This window comes from Bombus fervidus, chromosome 3 (assembly GCF_041682495.2).
Source record: "Bombus fervidus isolate BK054 chromosome 3, iyBomFerv1, whole genome shotgun sequence".
NCBI classification, from domain to species: Eukaryota; Metazoa; Arthropoda; class Insecta; order Hymenoptera; family Apidae; genus Bombus; species Bombus fervidus.
The window spans coordinates 15436356-15458398 of record NC_091519.1 but is presented as its reverse complement, the minus strand read 5'-3'; the positions used below and the strand labels follow the sequence as shown (position 1 = coordinate 15458398).

The 22043-nt window shown below is 36.9% G+C and overlaps 2 protein-coding genes across 10 annotated transcripts in view; one reads left to right on the top strand and one right to left on the bottom strand.

The window, feature by feature from the left end:
- Sarm (sterile alpha and armadillo motif) overlaps positions 1-18276 on the top strand; it is a 135904-nt gene extending 117628 nt beyond the window's left edge. For 7 of the 8 annotated variants that reach the window (XM_072000437.1, XM_072000435.1, XM_072000436.1 and 4 more), the window contains 6 exons: positions 95-262; positions 12455-12556; positions 14846-16843; positions 16935-17101; positions 17329-17538; positions 18108-18276. In XM_072000437.1, the coding sequence (XP_071856538.1) occupies positions 95-262; positions 12455-12556; positions 14846-16843; positions 16935-17101; positions 17329-17506 (2613 nt within the window). In that variant the 3' untranslated portion in view covers positions 17507-17538; positions 18108-18276. Of the gene's footprint in view, positions 1-94; positions 263-12454; positions 12557-14845; positions 16844-16934; positions 17102-17328; positions 17539-17640; positions 17683-18107 lie in introns of all 8 variants that reach the window. The other variant, XR_011799487.1, reaches the window with a different exon arrangement.
- A 2137-nt stretch (positions 18277-20413) lies between these two features.
- LOC139985769 (uncharacterized) lies at positions 20414-21667 on the bottom strand. Of its 2 annotated transcripts, none has more exons than XM_072000494.1 (4): positions 21445-21667; positions 21104-21146; positions 20813-20973; positions 20414-20662 (listed from the first exon to the last, which is right to left on the bottom strand). In XM_072000494.1, exons 1-4 carry the CDS (start codon positions 21468-21470, stop codon positions 20491-20493), a joined length of 402 nt encoding a protein of 133 aa, XP_071856595.1. In that variant the 5' UTR covers positions 21471-21667; the 3' UTR covers positions 20414-20490. The 2 variants fall into 2 exon arrangements, with proteins under 2 accessions (XP_071856595.1, XP_071856596.1); XM_072000495.1 differs by lacking the exon at positions 21445-21667 and adding an exon at positions 21238-21432.
- Positions 21668-22043: the final 376 nt, after the last annotated feature.

Below are 22043 nucleotides of genomic sequence, written 5' to 3'. Positions count from 1 at the left end.
ACGTTACAAGATGTCGAAGGTTGGGCGAGTAAAAAATTAACCAATCTTACTGTAACGTGGACATTTATTAATCTTCGATTCGTTTGAATTGCAGGTTGTCACGGACGGCTTTAGCGCTGAAAAGGCGACGGCAAATAGCGCCGAGATGAGAGCTTTACAAGCTGGCGACGTCTCGTACAAGGAGCAAAGCGCCGCGACGGCGGCCAGGGCGCGCGTCGAACTCGATGGCGTCTCCGCTGAGAAGAGCGTCGCCGCTGCAAGGGTGAGTTTACCATAAAATTGTCTCTGACAATTTGATAAACTCTCGCGTATTTCACATACGTTAGAACCTCTTAACTTACCGTGAAGATCGTGATAAATCATCGTAATAGGGTGCCGCATAGCGAGAGCCAGAATAGCCAGATATGTAAGAATGAATTTATTCGTTAAACGCGAGCTTTAGGAGCTAGCTGTAGAATTTCAATAAAAATTCTTTATCTCTTGCGAGGTCTACGATTGAGATCTGGGAATTTCAGAATTGAAGTCTAGAAATGTGATGTATTTTACTCTTAACCCTGCAGTGTTATATATTAGATTGTCCGAAAAGTGTCTTTCTTTCGCAAACGTATTTTTTACAACAGTGCATCTTCGTACAAAGGTGAAAGCAAGTCTGTGAAATGTCGCGGTGTTTATCCCGACAGAATAAAATGGATCGTACGTAATTCGACAAAATAATATAAAACAAAAAACATTGTGCGTCTATTATTTTCTCATAAAACGAAAGAAACTTTTCGGACAACCCAATAGATATGTATAATTGCTTTCTTAGTATGTTGGCGAACTTTGCGCTACGAAAGTAAGACAATTTTAATATGAAATATGAATACGCAATAGTAATGATCACAAGTTTGGTAACAGAACAAATGAAATTCGACAACCAAACTATCCTATTGATAGGAAGTTATAAAATTGAGAAAGAGGAGTTTGCTCTTACGATTCTTCGATTCGTTAATGATACGTTGTAACGATTCGCTAGAAATGATTATGCAAGAGAGCGCACAATGTACGAATAACAAAGAACTGCCGTTGCTTCGAAATATCTGAAACGAAAATGAATAGAGCTTGCAGTTGCAGGATCAAAAAATAAATAATCCATTCACAAAGAGTGAATTGTAACGTCTATAGATAGCAGAACACTTGGAGCAATCTGTGTCCAATAAGATTTAGAATTTATTCACACGAAGTGAAACCTATTTTCCCCAAACTCGCTGTAAGTATCTTTCGTCTATTGTTACCGCCACGAATATCGTTGGAAAGCAAGTATCGCGATATCGGTTGGTTCCGGACGATCCACCGGAAGGCGTTGCACTGGGTGCGGTCTAAACTCAACTCGCGTACAATAGTTTGGCACGAAACTGACCGAGCTAGCAGAGAGGAACTTGCCTTCCCTTGGGTCGTTGACACGATCGCTTCTCCTTGCTGATGATCTCTCGCGTTCGAACACCGACTGTTCTCACGCGATCGACGCATAAACATTTTCTTAAACATCTCCGATGTTCGGGGAAACGCTGAGCCATTACTGCTTCGTTGGAACTTCGGCACACGCGTCACGACGAACGAAATCTGGAAGAAGATTCAACTATCCATCTGATTATGATTCGAAAAATGATCTTCTCACGGAATTAATAAAGCGTTTCTTAGCGATCTTTTCCTTCTAACGATGTTGGCTTTGGGGTTGCTCGACTAAGAAAGATAGAAACTAAATTAGGTCAGAAGAAAGAAATGATGGAATTTTTAGAGAATTGGGAATTTACATTTTGGAAATTACCGTTCTGTCGTATCTTCCTGCGCTTGTAATCATTTCTATTGACAATAATCTGAGAGTATTTTAACAAGAAATCGTTTTAGGTATACTAAACTAAGATAATTTTCTTCTAATAAATTAATCTCCTAATCGCGTTTCTTTTTGTCCTCTGGCGACAAAACATCAACCGAATTATCTAATCTTTTTAATTAATTATCAAACAACATCAAACATTATTATCCGAGCTTCTATTTCGGTATCATCAAACAGAAATAATCAAGAAGATTCGATCTAATAAACAACTGCCCAATTACAAAGTGTTTCATTGAAAATAATAGTAACAAGCGTGGAATATTTTTATAATCACTCGATTCTATATATATGGCCGATTTTCGAGAAACACCGATAGCTTATCTTGAATCGGTCAACAACTGTCGTTATTATATATTCATCCTCGTCTCAACTTCTTCCTACGTGGTGTGCAATGTCGAAGTATGTTCTAAGAACGCGTTGAAAGTATGTAGGTTTGTGGAATGGGGTTATTTGTCCGGTGAAAATCGTCGAACTCGGATAGACCGCGGATCACAGGGCCTCGTTGTCGATTATGCGAACAACGTAACTCGTTTTCACCGGATACTCGTCTATTTACGCAACGTCCATGCGCTAAATTTAACCAGCGTTTTTCACCAGGCCACGTAGCTTTTGAGTCAGCTAGGGAATTTTTGACACAGAGCCATTGACTGCTACCACGATGCACGATGTTGTGTTGCTATCTCAATTTATCGATGGCAATTCTACGTCCTGTTTCGTCTCTTCCTCACTTTCTCTTTCTGTCTTTTCCCTCTTGCAATGTACAATTAGGTTAGGTTTATCTCTTTCTTGGAAGGTGGGGTTAGGTTAGGTTGATCTTCCTCTGAAAGGTAGAGTTAGGTTAGGTTGATCTTTCTTTGCAAGTTAGGGTTAGATTAGGTCGATCCTTTTTCAAATATAGGACAGGTTGGACCAATCTTTCTTTTTAATATTGTGACAATTCGACTGTCATTGTAGCAAAATGAACAATCCCTTACAATATATTGTACATTTTTCGTTACAGGATACCATATTAACTGCAGATACATTATTTTCTTAAATTGTTAGATTATGGTTTTGTTAATAATAAGTAGATGAAGTTATAAATCGCTAACGTAGATTTTGGCAGTAAAACAGTTAATGATAATGAAACAAAAGAAGTTTCTGTAGTTGTTTATCCCACTCAATATTACCAGTTACTTCAGCTCTGCTACCAACCTAGATCACCAGACATAAATCAACTGTATAAATCCGTACCCCGATCTACTCGACGTTGTAATACGTTCTCGTAGAATGTAGAATCCTCGACACCATCTACCAAACAATGTTAAAGTAAACAATTGTCGCGAAACGCGGACGGGAGCATCCTCGAAATAGCCACACTTCGAATTTATCGCACGTGGAAGCCTCTTCCACAATTTAATGGAACGTTCGCGTGTCTACCCTTAAGACAATGGATTTTCCCTGGTTGCCGTGTGCCGTTCCCTCGAAATCGCGTGTCTTTACGCAAGCCTTGACCTGTCCAAGGTTCTTTTCGCTATAAATCTACTCTGTTAACACGCGTCTTCTCGATCGATCGGTTTCTAAAAATTTGTTCGTGTTAGCGTGGTTTTTCGTGACAAATCGAGGAGTCCGTCATAGAAACTACCTCTGCGTAATTTATCGATCTTTTAAATGGTAATACGTTCTAATAGTCGGAACAGTGAAACGAAACGTATCAAAAATGTATATGTTTTCCTGGAAGAAGACAGGCATGGACAAGGATCATTTTTCAGAGCTTTAGGCTATGAGGCAATATTTAAAATAGGGAGTACAGTTTTGGAACTCGAGAATGTTTCTTAGAAGTAGTTCAAGTAGCCACGCAGCTTCTGGAAATTGAATTATTCAGACGTTTCGATACAAGAAAGTTTTATTACCGATCGACCGTTGGATGGTTCCAAAAATTGCATTCAAAGTAATCGCAGTTGTTGGCAAACACGTTTAGAGATCATTACGTGTGGTTGCATTTTCAGATGAATCACTGGATGCACGTGTCCTGTTACGCATGTGGATTCGATAGAATGAATCATAGCTATCAGCTGGGAGAATTTTGAGATTGAAAGAGAGAAATTTGGAGTTTGTTACAAGATTGAATATCTTGATCGATATTCTTATGGATAATATTCTTATGGAAAATACTAAAGAAATCAACTGTTCTCGAATTTGCAGAGACTGTAGCTTCGGTAACTTCGATTCTCAAATGTATTTTCATTCGAAACGAAATTTAAGTTTGATCAAAAAAGAATTTGAAATTTGAAAATGAATTCAATTTGAAAAAATACTAATTTCCAATAGAAAAATCTGTACGCTTCTAAACATCAAACATCTGCAAGAAACTTTTACATTTTTGCTCTTCGCGTGAAATATTAGAAATAGACTAAATTAACTGGATCTTTTTTTTGAAAAAAGAACTCTTGATTTCTCAAACGTCGTCCTTGATTTCTAAACAGACGAATTTCTCCCACGCGCAGAGATGTTTCCATGGAGATGAAATTTCCCCTCGACTCACGAGGGTGAACGCGGTTCAAACGGAATAAACGCGGAACAAACAGCTCGAACGATCGATCGGCGTTTTCCCGAGGGCAAGGCAGTTAGTTGCTGGCACTGTTAGAGGTCGGTTCGCGTGTGTCGATGGGGCAGCAGTTGTCGAGCTTAACACGGAGATATTTCCCTGTTTTGAGGCCCAAAAGCGGCACAGGACGGGAAAGAATCATGGCGAACGAAAGTTTTGCTATTAAATCCCCGAGAATGGTACGATTAAAGTATTTCAATTCGATCTATAACGCGGTGATTTCACTTCGGCTATGATGTCATGAGAATTGATCGTTTCTTTAGCTATTCTCGTAGCTAGTTTTCAAGAAAGGGACTGTTAAGTTTACATACACGAAGAAAGAAACTTGGTAAACGATAAAATCGTACGACGATCATTCAACGAATATGTAACGTAAAGATATGTATCTTTATATGAAATTATTACGTCGTGGTATCTTCTCCATGAGTGAATCTGCTTGTCTTTTGTGAAACATTCGTCGCCTAGCAACGTTACGTACTTGAAAATCTGTCTACAACACGGTAAAGACTTCTGTAAGAAACAAAGTTGTTTAAACGTCACTACGACGTATTGTGTTTTAAATGATATTCTGAATGGTGCCAAGTATTTCGCGGGGGTCCAAGAACGATTTATTTCGTTGCGCAACATCGTGTCTTTGTACTTGTTTTTCATAGCGCGGTTCATTCAGTGATGAACACTCATACAGTGAGATCAGCCCTCAAATTTTCGGTCGGATTTTCGGGAATCGGTGCCAACGAGAAACGTGGATGTCACCGATATCTCCGCACAACCGAAATAGAGCTCGACCGCGAAACTTGTCTCGGGTAAATTGCCAGCATCTCCTCTAATGTTTCTCAAGGACACGTTCAAGGCCTCCGAAAACCTCTCTCGACCGGAAGACTCATTTTCCTTCGATCGATATCGATTTATTATCGCTAGACCGCGGATATTTATGGAAATTTATATTCTCATGAAAACAAAAAGGCAGAATCTAATCGGAGATTAATTTCACTTGTTAAATATTCTAGCGAATAATATTTATATAGCAGTTTGGATATTTTATATATTTTTGCATATTACATTTTTGCACGTTTGACCCTCCGATTTGCATAGCTCAAAAATTCTATCTATTTCTATTTATAGATACAAAATGACAGGACTTCGAGAGTTTATTTTGAAATATATCTATGTAAGGTGCCATAAATTACAAATTTTTCTTATCGTTTCATTATTTTAGTATTTTAGGAAAGTTTAACTCCGCGATAAAAAGAGCAATCGAAGAATGAACGAAATTAGAGAACCCGTCGACTGTGTTACAAATTTCTGTATAAAGTATCGAAATAAAGAGAAAATCTATAAACTATCAACGCTTATGTTATAGAATAGACGAAGGTTAACGCTTAAATTTTCCATAAATGAGCTATAATCCGTAGACTAGATAAATTGTAGCGTATTTAGGAAATTAATCAGAGAAAGAATCTTAGTAATTAAAGTCCGAGAAAAATATGAAGAAGCAAAGGATTATGGCGAAACGATTACGCAAAAATCGATCGCGGTATTAAAGCATCGTTGATATTGTCGCAATAATTAATTATTGTCGTCTGTCCAATGCAATACAATTTTATTTATAGAAAGAGACCGATAACGTTATCGTGTACCCAACCGATAATGATTCATGAAAGCAATTTTTACCGAGCTTCCTTCTGGTTCTTACGCTCTCGTCGTTTCTCTATTCAGAGAAGACACGATCTTGTTTTTCTGATTTGAAAAAATGTCGATAATGTTATCGGACGGATAAAGAGAAATGCTCGCTTACTCGAAGAATTTACTTGAATGATTTTAAAACGACATTGCGAAATATTCCAGGAGAATTAATTTTTGAAAAAAGTGGAACTCCAAAGATTATGACGTTCAAAAATTGTACGATTTGAAAATACCAGTATCCGAAAAATCGAAATGCGTCATTCGAAAAATATAATTCCATGTCAATGCGAAATTCAGATATTCGAACTTTCTATGTATTTGGCAATTGCGTTAATAACAGAAATGTTGCACGACTACAGTGTCACACGCAGGATTAGATTATTTATAAGCACATCCGTCGAAATAACAACGCGTTAATAAGCTCTTGTTAACAAAGAAAACCTGTCGTATCGTTGGCACGCGAGACAGTCTATGACAAAGTATTCGTTGTCTTCCAATGTACGTTACTTTATTGTTTATGACGAAATTTGAAACCGATGCAGTGTAATATACATGTATAAACGAGAATATAGTACGAAAGTGTAGGTGTAATCGATCCACAACACACTACAGTCAACGTCTACCTTAATATTCCAAAATCAATATTATTAAATCCCGTCTCTGGATGAATTTACAATATTCCAAGCGCAATCTTCGATCTTTCTTCAACCCAATCAAATGGGAAAACCAAATCCAACGAAAACAACGAACTAAAGTGAACGAATGACGCTAATTTGGTTTCCCTCGTCATCACGGTCTCTCGTCGGCCATTCTTTACATCGCGGAAGCGTCTGTTTGAACTATTGCGCAACGTTGGCCGTGCAGGTATCCGAAAATTCGCGACAATCCATGCATCGGTACGAGTGATACAACCGTTATTTTTAGTCGTGGAAAAATAGAAACAACGCCACGGGATCGCAACGAAAAATCCGGGCTCACTCGTGCTCGTGTTTGGCCACGGTGCAGTAGAGATTCTGAACGAAATCGAACGCTCGTGGATGTCTCTCGTTGCTTAGTCTGGTCGCTGAGCGTCGCGACGACTCTATCGAACCTGTCGGTAGTCGCTTTGATTCGCTGTGATTCGATATTACTTTTAATATCGTTATATTTTTTGGGCGGGAGGGAAGAGGGATGAAAAAGAGGAATAGACGATCGTATTATCAGAGAAGGTGATATCGAGGTTTATCTTATCGATTCGATGATTAAAATTCGATCTGATTGTGAGTCACGTTAGTCGTGTAGTTTGTTATACAGTTTGAATTCCATGAACAGAGTGTTAGTGAGTTAAGAAGGATAAAAAATTCGTGGTATCTTAGAGTATAATATGTACTCCAGTAGAGATGAGCGCACCGTGGCCAGTGCATCGCGGCGTCATGCATCGAAAAGTGTTCGATCGAGAACACGTGGTAAGTGACTGTGTGTGCTTTATCGTCGGTGGTAAATTCCTTCCTTGTGCGTTGGAACTTTCGTGCAAGATGATCAGTGGTGAGTTTATTGTAATTTTTACGTTTATATTTTTCCAGCGTATTGGAACTTGTTCTTCCAATGGAGATTAACAATTCGAGAATTCCATCGAAGCGTTATGCGTACGCTTTGCGCAACACTGTATAGAACTGAGTAGATTATTGGACTGGGAAATCAGAAATTTAGGAATTTGTTGATTAAAGTAATAAAGCTAGGAGATTGACGGATAATCGAGATCCGACTGAGAGAACACAAAAATCGTTTTGCATCGTCGTTGATAAAGGAACGCAGGTGTTGGATCGATGTTCGTAAGAAGAGCGTGATTTATCGACAAGATCCGAGGGAATCTTTCGTGATACGAATTAAATAAACGAATTTTGATGATATGTAAGAGATTTCTCTTTGGCAATTCGTTGATATAATTCCGCGTAATGGATGCTTTCCTTTGATGACGTTCGATCACTTCGGTCTTACGTATTATTCTTAATATTATTCTTGATATTATTCTTGATAAGATTAAGGATGACAAACATCTTTTTCTTAGTCGATAACCAAGTAAATTTTCTGATCATTTTAGTATCTAATCTTACCTTATATTGATTTGCGTATCTCTGAAAAAAAAGTATAGTTATCACACTTAGCATTGAAGAATCACGCGAAATGACACGTTCCTTATTCTACGTATGTTTCCAACATTTTCTTCCAACCTAAAACCGCTATCTTTTTCTTCGTTTTCTAACTCATCTTGCACCCGTTACATTCGATATTTATAAAATCTGCGTATTTATCGCTATTGAATTTTCAACTTAATTTCGATTACAAAGTCTCATAAACTTTCGTGCGAATCTTTCCATTATTTCCTTCGAAGATACAATATGTATCTCTTCCTCGCTTTATCAAATCAACACGATACCAAGTACACAACTGTAAATTTCCAACTTAATCCGACCACCATAATTCAACGATGGTCGATGAATGTTTCGGTGAACCAAGTGGCATTTATTTTCACTCGAGCCAGCTATTTGAAAGTCGCGTGTAGCTGACGTAAACGATCGTGGAAATATCTGCAGGCGGATGGCCGGACGAGAACATTTAAATTTGTCGAATTTGTTTACCCGCGCGCGGCTATTCTAATTCAGCGAGTTCGCTGAATATAACAGAAACCTCGTGATTTTTAACGAAGCGCGAAAAATTGTCCACTCGGATGATCGGCTTCGGCAAATTCAACGATACGATCCAACGGTAGAAAGCGATAAAGAGAGACGTGCAAATTTGTTCACCACAACCCTCCTATGCCAAGTCGTGACCGACTACATCTTGGGTTATAAAAAGAGAGAACGTCGCGTTTCTGAATTTACAAGTTATTTATGAGTCGATAAACAAGTCCACGATTTATTATCTCACTGCTTATCAATAATTCTATTGTTATAACCAACTTATTCACTCGACTTACTCATTCAAGCGTCACGATCTTCGTATCCTCGTTTTTACCCTAGCAATGTATCTACATATCCGTTCACATTAATTGAAACTTGCACAAAAGAATTGTACGTAATCATTGTTCGACTAAATATTACGTTGTAATTCACTGTATCCGCCATTCGATTAAGTCACGGCTCTTTACACCAATTCAAATAAAAGTAACAAATTATGGTGCTATTTCGAGAGAATCTTCTAAAGATCGGAAGAACCAAACGAATCTTCTCCAGAGTAATTTTTAACGATGACCGTGTGCAATTATTTGCTTTACAGCGATCCAAAATCATCGCAAGCTACGTTGCTATTTCGTAAGAATCGAAACGATCGTATAATATCGTATGATATATTTAAGAATCATCGAAATTTCTCCTCCGCTCGCTCTCTTATCGTAATACGTCGTATTTACCAAAAATTCATTAAATATCCGTCGTTCAACCCTTGAATCATTAAACGCTGATCGAAAACCGTCAGAAATTACAATTCCACTTGGAGAAAATCTTTCAAATGCGACTAATTATTAATTATTGGCGATTTCTCGGTGAAATGGCGCTTTAAAGTCCAAGAAACAAATGATAAGACGATGGTGGCACGTGGGGACTCGTGTTCGCGCGTAAGGTGGCAGGGACGAACGAAACACGGAGAACGACGCTGGCCGGCCTCGTGACGATACGCTCGGATTATATTTAGAGAAATACGTCAGAAGCCGGAGCGCGCGCGGAGTGGTCGAGCCGCGGCCGATGAGCTTTCGACGGACCAGACTGTTATGGAACTGTGTCGCGGAAGCTCGTCCCCGAGGTTTTCCGCCTCGATGCTCGTTGGACAGCGTTTCTTCGACGCTTGACCATCGTTTCAATTTCATATTTATTGGTACTTCAATTTTTTTTGAATTTTTTTTTTTTTTTTTTTTTTTTTAGTGTATAATAATTGTTAAGTGCGTCTTGACAGATTGGTGTTGTTAAGTTGAAGAATTTTTCTATTTTGTTTTATGTCTGCTGATGCTGACGCAGGCCGAAAATTTACGTCAATCGTTGTATTTATCGGTGTTCGGAATTTTTCTTAGTTTTTTGTGATCGGTTGCTAAGTGTTTTTTCTTTTCTTATTGGTGTTAAATCGAAGGACCTTTCTTCATTTTTGTGTTATATTTCGCAACGATGATGGAAATTTAAGAAGTTGGACGGTTCACGTTAATCGTTGCATTTATTGGAAACTTTCCCGATTTTATTGGAATTGATATGTTATCCGATGAAGCTGCGTATTGATTTTCCTCGATGAAAGTATGATTAGTAATCTAGACGAAAGATAGCAAATGGCATTAAGATCAAGGGGCAATATTTGCAGAACGTTTTTCATGTCGACGCTTACCGATGTTTGATCCGAAAGGTTTCCAATCGCTCTTGCGCACTTTCGTATAGAAGAAACGTAATATAAATTGAATATTCCAAAGAACAAACGCATAATTAGAAACACGAAACTCTTCGGATTGCCAGACAGTGGAACGAGAAACATTATATATTTTTTAAAGGTTCGTTCCCAAAATAACGTTGTTAAAATAGTAATCTTCTCATAAATAATTTATGAAGACTAGAAAGAAATATCTGTTTTATTTTTCACAAAAATATAATACACACATGTACGAATGTTGGACATTCTGATTAATTATTCATGAAAGAATTTCATTCATTCAAAAATATTTATCCACACGATAGTATTTTACTCATCTTCTGAAATTGTCGTTGAAGCAAAAAAAAAAAAAAAATCTAAAAGCTTGCAACGATTTCTCATTCGACAATACTCAAGAATAATATCGATCTAAGTCCTAATTAAAAACGATTTAAATATGCAAAAATGCACAAAATGTCCAAAGAAAAATGCCTGTTACAGCATCTACCAAGGGATGAAACAAGTCTCTATCTACCTTCTACTTCGCCAATGATATTCATGAAAATATGAATTTGCATAAACATTAACGCTTGGAAATATATTACAGATTTTTATGCAATCTTATACTTTTATAAGGAGAACCAGTACTCCCTGCACTTTCGAAAATTTTATATATTTTAATATACCTATTATAGGTATGCATTCTATAAATTTCTGCGCCATTGAATTTATCAAAAGTATTTTCCACAATTTACATAATTATTATTTTATTAATATCAATATCTGCATAATTCTTATGCATAAAAAATCTATTTATAGGTATAAAAAGACCACGATTAAAATTTTTATCTGCGTTATCGTCCCACTATGCATCGCTAGGAATCGGATCATGTAGTCTCAGTCTCAACGAGACGTTTTCGCAACGATAATTACGCGAAAGAAGTGTCGTCCAGTAGACTCGACGAGAGCTCAGAAGCGTCTCGATTAGTAAGAGTTCTCTCGCCGTCACGATAAAACGATGGAAATCTGCTGCTGCTTGGAAGTCACAGTGGCGCAATTGTGGCTCGCGTTCCGATGTTATCGGATCTCGTCCGCGAATTAGCGTCGTTATTAGCCAACTCGCAGTAAGTGGATCTTCGATGTCGCGCTAATTCCTTGCAACACGCGTCTCGATATTAAATATTCGTGTCTTCAGTCCGTTAAAATTACACCCTATCATCGACACGTTTACACGAAATATTCTTTGAAGTTCCTCGATACTGTTTCGCAACTTTATGTGAAATATTCTCGGAATGTTTTTGGAATTTCACTCACCGACGTCTTTTGCCGAACCTGTTTCACGCTTTTGTTTTTGTATACTGAGATCTCGCGATGTTTGGAGGTTCCCTCTCGATTCGAAACGATTTGGCAAACACGAACTCGAAGCTTTAGTTGGATTTCCTAGAAGTATTTTTAAGCATCGATTTTCTGCAAATATGCACTCTATTACGTGGAACTTGCTATTTTCGGTCGAATTTAATCCAATTGCTAAATTACAAATTGGTTTTATTCTTCTTGCTAGCATTAAGTTTCGCTCTTCGTTGTAAGGGTTTATATCTCTGTGATGTATAACTATGACAATAATATAATTTGTAAAAGATCTGTAGCGTATTTTTATTTAGTTGTTTACTCGATGAAATATTTCAAGGCTACGCTTTCTCAAAGTATCTTTCCACGTTCCTTACCCACTTCGAAACAATCTTGCAGTAAATTGAAAAATGCTAGCGATATTTTTAAGCGTTTGTATCGTCGTTGAAATAGTTTTGAAACGTTATCTTCACGTAGGTTGTTAAAATAGTTTTGGAACGTTATCTTCACGTAGGTCGTTGAAAGATGATTTTACGCTGCTCGTGACTCTAGAAGCTCGTAAAAGTATTAATAAAAACCCATGCTTCTGTTTGTTGCAGGAACAAAGAAGCTTAAAAGCTGGCGACCTGTCGCACCAGGAAAGCAATAACATGGCTGCATCCACGATGAAGCTACAGAGCGATTCCTTCAGTTCGGAGAAAGTAAGAGAAAGAAAAACAGAAAATAACAGCAACACTCCTTAACGATCATATCTCGGCGTACGAAGTTCAAAAATTGGAATAAAAAGAAAGATCATTCACAGATATTACCAACGACCAACTAACTCGATAATACGATTAATACGTTCCTAAGTACGTTGTATATATAATTAATTAGAATTAAAGTAATACGAAAAGCATCGATCAATGTTATAGGTAGTCGTGTTTCTGTTTCAAAACGTAAACGTTAACATTAACTGTATCGTCGTGCTAGGCGATACAGAGAATATCTAAAAGAGAAACAAGAAAAAAGAAAGAAAAATTAACGTTACTCACAAAAGTTCCTCCGTTCCAAGAACTCGGTATTTCGTACTACATAAACGTTAAAAAAGAATCGCACGTAATAAATATCCCACGATACTAAGAAACGTCGAAATATTCGATGGTCACCATCAAGTAGAATCGTTTGTGTTTGGCCAGTCACCAAGCAAACATTCGAAAAGCGCGAGTCCTGTGCCGTTCAACAGCCAATATATTTATCCTCCGTTATACTATTTGGCACATGTGTAGACTAGAGGCGCGTCCTGACGTTCTTCGTAAATTTATACGCCGTCATCTCCGTCGTGAAAAGTGGGATCTGCGAATTTGAACAGTGACCAGCTTGCGTCAGCGTTCAGTGTTTCTCGATTTCCCTACCGGTAGCTCGATACCGTGTCTCGGAAGACGATGCAATCCGCTGCTATGCTGCGGAAGTGTAGCCCCGACTCGAGGTTGGTAGCCGTTGTTCTCAGTTTTCTCATAATTCTTTCTTCGAATCTTCTTCGTGTTGATTATTGGTTTGACTCGATACGCTTGTAGAGGATGGTTGATCGTGTGGTTTAAATGACGAGATAACTTGATGTTGAAACCATCGAATATATTTAAAAATAATAAATAAATACAGAGAAAATTCGCTAAGACACTCGGTACTAACTGATTCGCTAAAAACTGTGTATTGATCGCTATTAAAATCGCTCGAGACTGAGACTGAAAACTGTTTGTTTACCTTACGATCGCGTTCAGTATCAGAAAATTTTAATTTGTCTTTGTTTGTCGGTTGCACGTAGCTGTGACATTGTTTTGCCCGGCGTTTATTTATTATTACATTATGTATATCCTAACGATGTTGATACTCCGAACAAAACAGCATGATTCAAATTGTCCTATAAGTTGATATGTCGCTAAACGGCCCTTAAAGAATGAGCGAGCGTTTCAGAAGAATTTGAGGCCTCTCAGAGCTTTCATTACAAGATAATTCTTAGGAAGTGGTATGCTTTGAAACTTTGGAGATCTTTTTCGTAGATTTGGAGAATCGTTTAAAGAAAAGTCTCTTAAAGAGAAACAGATCTTTATCGTCGTCGTATTTTGCTGTTTTGTTAATTTTTTCGGTGAACTATTTTATCGAAAATCGTGAGATAAATAGATTAGGATAAATAGCGTCGAGCTTAAATCAGTTGAAAACAAGTAGAATCGTGTAGAGTATCTGCTAGAAAAATCTAGCAAATATATCTGATAGTATCTAATTAAACTGAAAATATATATATATCAGAGAGTATCTTTTCTTTATCTAATCCAAAAGCTTCACTGTAAAGTCTTCTGATTATTGAATAAACCGCGTGATACAGAACACGTTAAACCAATATTTGATAATTATGACAGAAAGAGAGCGTGATATTTGACGTAGATTCTAAACAATCGACTTAAGTCGAAAATGATGTAGATTAGCGTTTAATCAACGATAATAGAGAAGGAAGAGTAGTGGAAAAGTTTGGGATGTTCCGTCGTTCTTGATGCGTTACGTAGCGATACAGAAATAATAAAAATACGGGGAGCGGACGTGGCACAGTAGTGATAATTCTCTGTGACGCCAAGTTACGGCGTGTTCAACGCCAACCTAAAACGCTTACTCTAAAGATCGACGATGTCCTTTGCGTCTGATGATTCGTACGACCAAGAATGATTCATCTATATTGAAACTTTCGGAAAACTTTCTATTTCTTTCAGTCGTGTTTAAAGAGTTTGTTTTACCTTTTAAGGTTTAAAAAAAGGAAAGACGAATTATGTTCTCTCTATATTCAAAATTTCCACAAGTTATAAGAAAAATGACGAAAAAAGATATTTACAATCTTTTTGATAAAAGGTTTACATTCGTCGTTATTATTTACGAATTAGAAGAAAAATAGAGAAAAATTGCATTCGCAACTTCATTGCAATTTTGAAACTTCTTAAACAACTTTTCCTTTTCCATTTCAGAAAGCTATGGCAGCGCAACAACAAAGACAAACGGTCACTTCAACCGGGATCTTTAACCACGAGAAACACATTTCTGCAGCAAGTTCGCAGTCAAGTATCACAATCGCTAAAGGAGTCACCTCAAAATCTTCAATGATCAGCGCAGCGAGTGCAGTGAATCAACTGATGAACGGCATGAGGCCGGCTGAAGACGAACTTCTTTCTCTACCTCTGGACGATCTAGACCTTCTATGCTCAAAATCGAATCCCCAGGACGTCGATCGAGCCATCGCCAAATACTCTAATTTCCTAGACAATTTCGTGGAACGTCTAAAAGCCAACGATTGTAAAAGTGGCAAGGCGCCGTTGTTATTAAACAGAGTGAACGAAATCATTAGAAAAGCGTGGGCTGTACCTACTCATGGTCACGAATTAGGTTACACCCTATGTAACACCCTTAGAACGAGAGGTGGTCTTGATTTGTTAATGTCCAACTGTATAGCCAGCGATAATGAATTGCAGTTTTCTTCGGCCAGATTATTAGAACAGTGTCTGACCACAGAGAACAGGGCACACGTAGTGGAACACGGTTTAGAGAAGGTTGTGAACGTTGCCTGTGTATGCACAAAGAATGCTAATTCGGTGGATCATTCGAGAGTAGGCACTGGAATCTTGGAACACCTGTTTAAACATAGCGAAGGGACCTGCAGCGATGTGATCAGGCTAGGTGGTCTAGATGCTGTTCTATTCGAATGTAGAAAGAACGACATTGAAACGTTGAGACACTGTGCTGGTGCTCTCGCCAATCTGTCTCTATATGGTGGTGCAGAAAATCAGGAAGCTATGATCAAGAGAAAAGTGCCTATGTGGCTGTTTCCATTAGCTTTTCACAATGACGACAACATTAAGTACTATGCTTGTCTGGCGATTGCTGTATTAGTAGCTAATAAGGAAATAGAAGCTGCAGTGTTAAAGTCTGGTACACTGGATCTAGTTGAACCATTTGTAACCTCACATAATCCCTATGAATTCGCCAAGTCGAATCTAGCACATGCACATGGTCAAAGTAAAAATTGGCTTGAGAGGCTGGTACCAGTACTAAGCTCAAAAAGAGAGGAAGCTAGGAATCTGGCAGCTTTCCATTTCTGTATGGAAGCTGGTATCAAAAAACAGCAGGGCAACACGGAGATCTTCCGTGCGATAGGAGCCATTGAACCGTTAAAGAAAGTGGCTAGTTGTCCTAATGCAATTGCTTCCAAGTACGCGGCGCAGGCATTGCGTTTAATTGGGGAGGAGATTCCTCATAAACTCAGCCAACAGGTACCTCTCTGGTCTACCGAAGATGTCAGAGAGTGGGTGAAGCAGATTGGATTCGCGGAATGTGCACAAAACTTTGTGGAAAGTAGAGTGGATGGTGATTTATTGTTGCAGCTGACAGAAGAGAATCTCAAAGAAGATATTGGTTTAACAAATGGTATCAGGAGGAGAAGGTTTACCAGAGAATTGCAGAACTTAAAGAAAATGGCTGATTATAGCAGTAGAGACACGGGGAACTTAAATAGTTTCTTGCAATCAATTGGTCAGGAGTTCTCAATCTACACATACAGTATGCTTAATGCTGGCGTTGACAAAGACTCCATCAGGAATTTGTCTGAAGATCAGTTATTGACAGAGTGTGGCATCGCAAATAGCATCCATAGGTTGAGGATATTAGATGCTATTAAGAATATGCAGCACAATCAGTTGGGTTCTTCGGAGGATGAATCACCAGATAAATCCTTGGACGTGTTTGTTAGTTATAGAAGATCAAATGGATCCCAGTTAGCCAGTTTATTGAAAGTCCACTTGCAACTGAGAGGCTTCTCTGTGTTCATTGATGTTGAAAGGTTAGAAGCCGGCAAATTCGACAATAACCTGCTGCAAAGCATCAGACAGGCGAAACACTTCCTCCTTGTGCTGACGCCCAAGGCTTTGGAAAGGTGTATACAGGACAGTGAATGCAAAGACTGGGTTCATAGGGTAAGTTATTGATTCAATTTGTTTTTATGAAATGGTATACTTGCTGATATTATTAGAAAAGTGGCTTATATGACATTAATGGTGTTTACAGGAGATTGTAGCAGCTCTACAATCACAATGTAATATAATTCCTATCATAGACAACTTCCAGTGGCCAGAGCCCGAAGAACTCCCTGAAGATATGCGAGCAGTTTGTCATTTTAATGGTGTACGATGGATCCATGATTACCAAGATGCCTGCGTAGACAAACTAGAAAGGTAATCATAAATATTTATTAACACATAAAAGTTAAAAAAAGACACCCAACTTTCTGATGCTTACAAAATTAAGCTCCTTGTGTCTGAAATAATAAATCATTATATTTTAGAAATATCATTTTCTTTACTATACATAATTTGCTTTCTTCTTTTTTATTGAAGTTCCTGCAATCTCGGATCTGAACATATACGGAAGATTTTCTCAAAAATAAAAATTTGGTTGCCAGGTTTATGCGAGGCGAAATACCAGTCAGATCAGATATCCCAAGAAGCATCGCGCCCAAGGACGTGACGCAGCCAAACACACCGGGTAACACAACCATAAGACAGCCACCAAACTATCAACGTATGCACAGTAATGAAAGCAGGGGCAGTGACAAAGACTCGACAGGAGGGCGAGATTGACTAGAGGGCCCGCCCACAGCCATACCGAGCAGGTATCTATCCTTTTCACAAAAGTAATATTCATCTAGAGGATTAAACTCTCACTAAATTTTGGAGTGCATTAATTCTAACACAATTCTTTTATTTCTATGCAGCCAGGATTAACAATCACGCTAAAGACAATCAATCACGTCTAGGTCAGTCGAGGAAATTTAATCTTACATTTATGTTGTAATTGATGTCTTATCGGCTTATTCTTTACATAGTCCGCTTTTTTTTCTATTATTATTGTGTATTTTAATTTTTATTGTTTATATAGCCATGAAGTATACTAGATATTTCAATGTGTTTTATCTTAGAATGATTCCTTTACGACAACAAAATTTGTATTCATATTATATTTAAATATATAATAATAATTAAAGAAATCATTGTAAGATGAACCAATGATATGTGTATAATCGAAAAACGAAGCAATATTTCATATATGTCAATCTTGTGCCTTAAAATAATAAAACTATAGAGCTGCATGATTGTTGTACTTGTGACTGTATCAAAATAATTGTGCTTATTTACTAGTCCACACAATTAGAATCCACTACTATTTCTACTCTCATTGCAGGCTTAGAAAATCATCAAGTCCGTCCCGTTGGTTAATGGGTTTACCGCCTACGTCTCCGCGATTGAAGTTCACCCATACGCAGCCTGGAGGAAGTCCAGTGCCACGAAGACCTCCACGACATCCCCCTTCTCCGTCCACCAGATCTCGTTCGCTGGAATTGTTAGATCAAGATGAGAAGAAATCGGTTTCTCCTGTTAGAGAGCCAGAAGCACAGGCGAGACCAAGGTCCAGAAGCTTGGATGGTTTGTTAGATGAAGATATAGTGCCAGAAAAGAAGACTGGAGAATCATCAAAGTCAGGCAACGAGAGCGAGATTGACTCCAGAATATCCCTGGAGGTTTTAGACAGACTTTCTGATACTAAAGTAGAAAACAGTCTTTTTCAAGTTGTACCAGAAGGGGCACAAAACAATATAGATAGAGGGCCAACTGTTCATTCTCACAAGTCTAATGATCGGAAAGCAAAGTTGAATGGAAATCAAAGTCCAATACCAATTCCTAGGCAGCGATTAAAAACAGCTGCAGAAGTAAAATCGGAATCGGTTAATATTGTAGAGCAAAAAGAGTTGCAGAAGTCGTCGAGTTCCGAGGAGAACAACGACAAAGGGGAACAAAATTTATCAACACGACCAGCGAAACCGAATCGATTCGTGAGCGTAGATACAGCGTTATCGTCTGTGACTTCGAGCATGGAAGACGAGAAGGACTCCCAGGCTAGTTCAGAGAACGTTGATCCTTGTGATAGTAACACAGAATTGAAGGAACGATTGGTCGTAACGGGAAGCGATAAATCGACACTGCTCAAAGCGAAAAGCTGTGGTGCGGGGTTAGACTCTGACGGAAGCATTTCGTCGAACGAATACAAGTCTAAATCACGGGAGCAGGGCTCGTTGCTTTCGCTTCCAACAGGAGCCGAGCCGAAACGAAAAAAGAACTTTATGGATAAATGCGTGAACAAAGTGCGATCTTTTATGAGGAAATGACTTTTGTCAGATACAAAGACTTGTTATTTAATTTTACGATGATTAATTGTAGTATATAAACGTATTGTTGATCGAGCTTGGTGATTCCAGCTACGCGATGTTTCGCAACCAAATATCGTATATATTCGCTCGTCGTTCAAACTGTTTTCCTATTCTATATTAGAAGTTGTTTTCGAGATGTACAGACTCGCCTCGATAAACAGTATTTCCTTTCCCTATTTTGTATCACACAATGATGTATCGTGTAATGAATGTACATATTTAAGATGATAAAGAAAAAGAAGGAAAAGAGGAAAAAAATTATGTAAAGTCTTTCGAAAGTCAAATTATTACTAGCCATGAGTGTACACGATACTTAAAAAATGTACAGCGAATAAAGAAATGGTCATAAAGCATCGCCATGGTAAAGTTGCGAGTTGTCGTAGCTTCGCTTCTGAACAATGACAGGCAACATAAAAATGTAATTAATGTTGTGCCTATTACAAAGTGTCTTTTTAGAAATTCAGAATTACGACATGCGAGATTTCTCTCAGATATACAGAAACACGAAAGAGTAGCCTGTTTATTTCCAGGTGACTTTTATATTTCCTTATCAAATTGTATTATAGATATACATATGTTATAAACGCGTAGATAGGTAGCATTGTTATTTGTAATACTATTTTTTAGTCGGTTTTTTTAGGATACCGTAATATAATGTTCCATTTGCGACAGATGTTGCGAGTGATGGCAGCTAACCCGTACGAAATAATAAAAGAAATTTTATCGTAACAACCGGTTACGCTATATTTTATTGTTTAATAACCGTTTTTACTGTATCACGTATAACTGATGTTACGTTACATACGTAGAAAATTCGAACAAAATCCGTACGAAGTGAACCTTACGAAGCTTCGATATGTACTATTCTAAGATCCTACCGAAGAATCAAGAAATGTATATTTTACCAAAGTTTCGTAAAGTAAACGTAAGAATTTTATCAAAAGTTTGTTTCCCATAAAATAAATTTTATTGAACAAACCATTACAAGTTTAATTTGTTATCAAACACTCCACAATTCTTAATGTCATGGACATACTATGTCGGATAAGAATACACTGAATTTGTCAAGAATATTCCAATTTTAATATATAATCATAATATATGACAATAAATACTATTTCACCTTTTTTATTAATTAGTATTATCCAATGATATATATGCAAATTATTAAGTATACAATAAAACTATTCATAAAAGGTAAAAACAATGCCCTAGTTTTCATAACATGAAACAATTCGTATCCTTAATAAAATTAGTAGAATATTTAAAATATTTATATCGGGTACTATTAAATATACAAATATACAAAATATATTATAAATATACAATAAAATTATCAAGCCTAATAGCGAAATTACTTCATTTATTTATAATATCATCTCTTCCTCTGAGTCGTCTCATTAAAATCATATCTTGAATTTGAAGAGTCACACGCTTTCCATGCTGTGACAATAACACACAATCTTCAAAGAATTGAACTAGATATGCTTCAACAGCTTCTTGCAGTGCTTCAAGTGCAGATGGTTGTACCCTATGTACAAATTATAAAATTTATAGTATGAGATCTTTGATTTACTTTCAAAATTCAAATATTTATATATTATTTTATATATTATATTATTTTATATATATATTATAATATTATATTATATATATATATTTATTAATAAATAAACTTTACCTGCTTACATCACTTCTAGGAAATAAATCTACCATAATTTCTTTAACTATACGAGCAAACGCTAGTTTTGGTATAAGCAATTTTACACTTTTTCTGAAATATCGAATTTCCTTCAAAATTTGTGTCTTTCGAATTTTGCGTCTGTCCACTAAAACGTCAGTCTAAGAAAAGTATGTAATAATTAATAATAACGTTTTATACTTATTTATTTATTTAGAAAGATTTTTTATTAACATTAAATTTATAAAGCCATGCTGTGATTAGAAACTGTTTTTCTCAAAATATTCTTACCCTAGATTTATCACTGCGTGCTGTTTGCGAATTGTCAATTGATCTAAAACAATAACACTAAATTTTATAATGATGTAATTTTAACATTAAGTGTTAATATTTCACATAAAAATGTTGCTTATAGTAATGTATACATCACGTGAATCTCATGCATTTGAAAATGACAGGTTCAAATGAACCGATTTAGGGACTTTTTTACAATAATTTTTTCGACAATCAAATCCCTACAGACTATCATAAACGGTTTCAGATGTCCAGATTTCATTAAAAATCGTCATTATCTAATATATTGCACTGTATGAAGTTTCTAATATTGATTACACAATATATCTGTGACTAACCTTGCGTCAGCTTTTCGGCGTACCATTTTTAATATTTGACTAACTTAACTTAAATTATGATGCACGTATGTTTTAAATACTTTTTACTGTATTAGACTGTTTGCACTTTACTTAAATGAAAAGTTAAGTCATAAAAAGACATAAAAACACAATTAAAAACAATTTCACTTAATGGCGCCAAAATGTAAAAAGCTTGGCGGGAATTCTACTACTTGAGACAGTAAACATTTATGGTTAGATGACTACTGTAGCAGTAAACCAATAGTAGTAAACCAATCCAATCTACTAACTTTCTGTCCACAGAACAAAGACTCGATTAAAACAATGTATGTATATTTTTATGTGACTAATTTATGTGTAAATAATAACATGAACACAGCAATTTACCTACTTAGATACGGAGTTCCCACATGCAGGCAAAAGACAGTTATTTTCAAGCACGTGGATATGCAACAGGTACTCTGGTAGTTAGTATCTATATCTATACATACATCATACATACATAAATATACGTTAAGATAAATCGATATATTGGCGAATGAAAATATTCAATTTTGCATAAAAAATTTTATAAACATAATATAATAAAACATTTTATT

Coding starts and splice junctions, on each gene's coding strand:
- LOC139985769 (XM_072000494.1), bottom strand. CDS start 21,470: ATGGTACGCCGAAAAGCTGACGCAAG. Junction 20,974..21,103: donor CACGCAGTGATAAATCTAGG/GTAAGAATATTT, acceptor TACTTTTCTTAG/ACTGACGTTTTAGTGGACAG. Junction 20,663..20,812: donor CCTAGAAGTGATGTAAGCAG/GTAAAGTTTATT, acceptor ATTTGTACATAG/GGTACAACCATCTGCACTTG.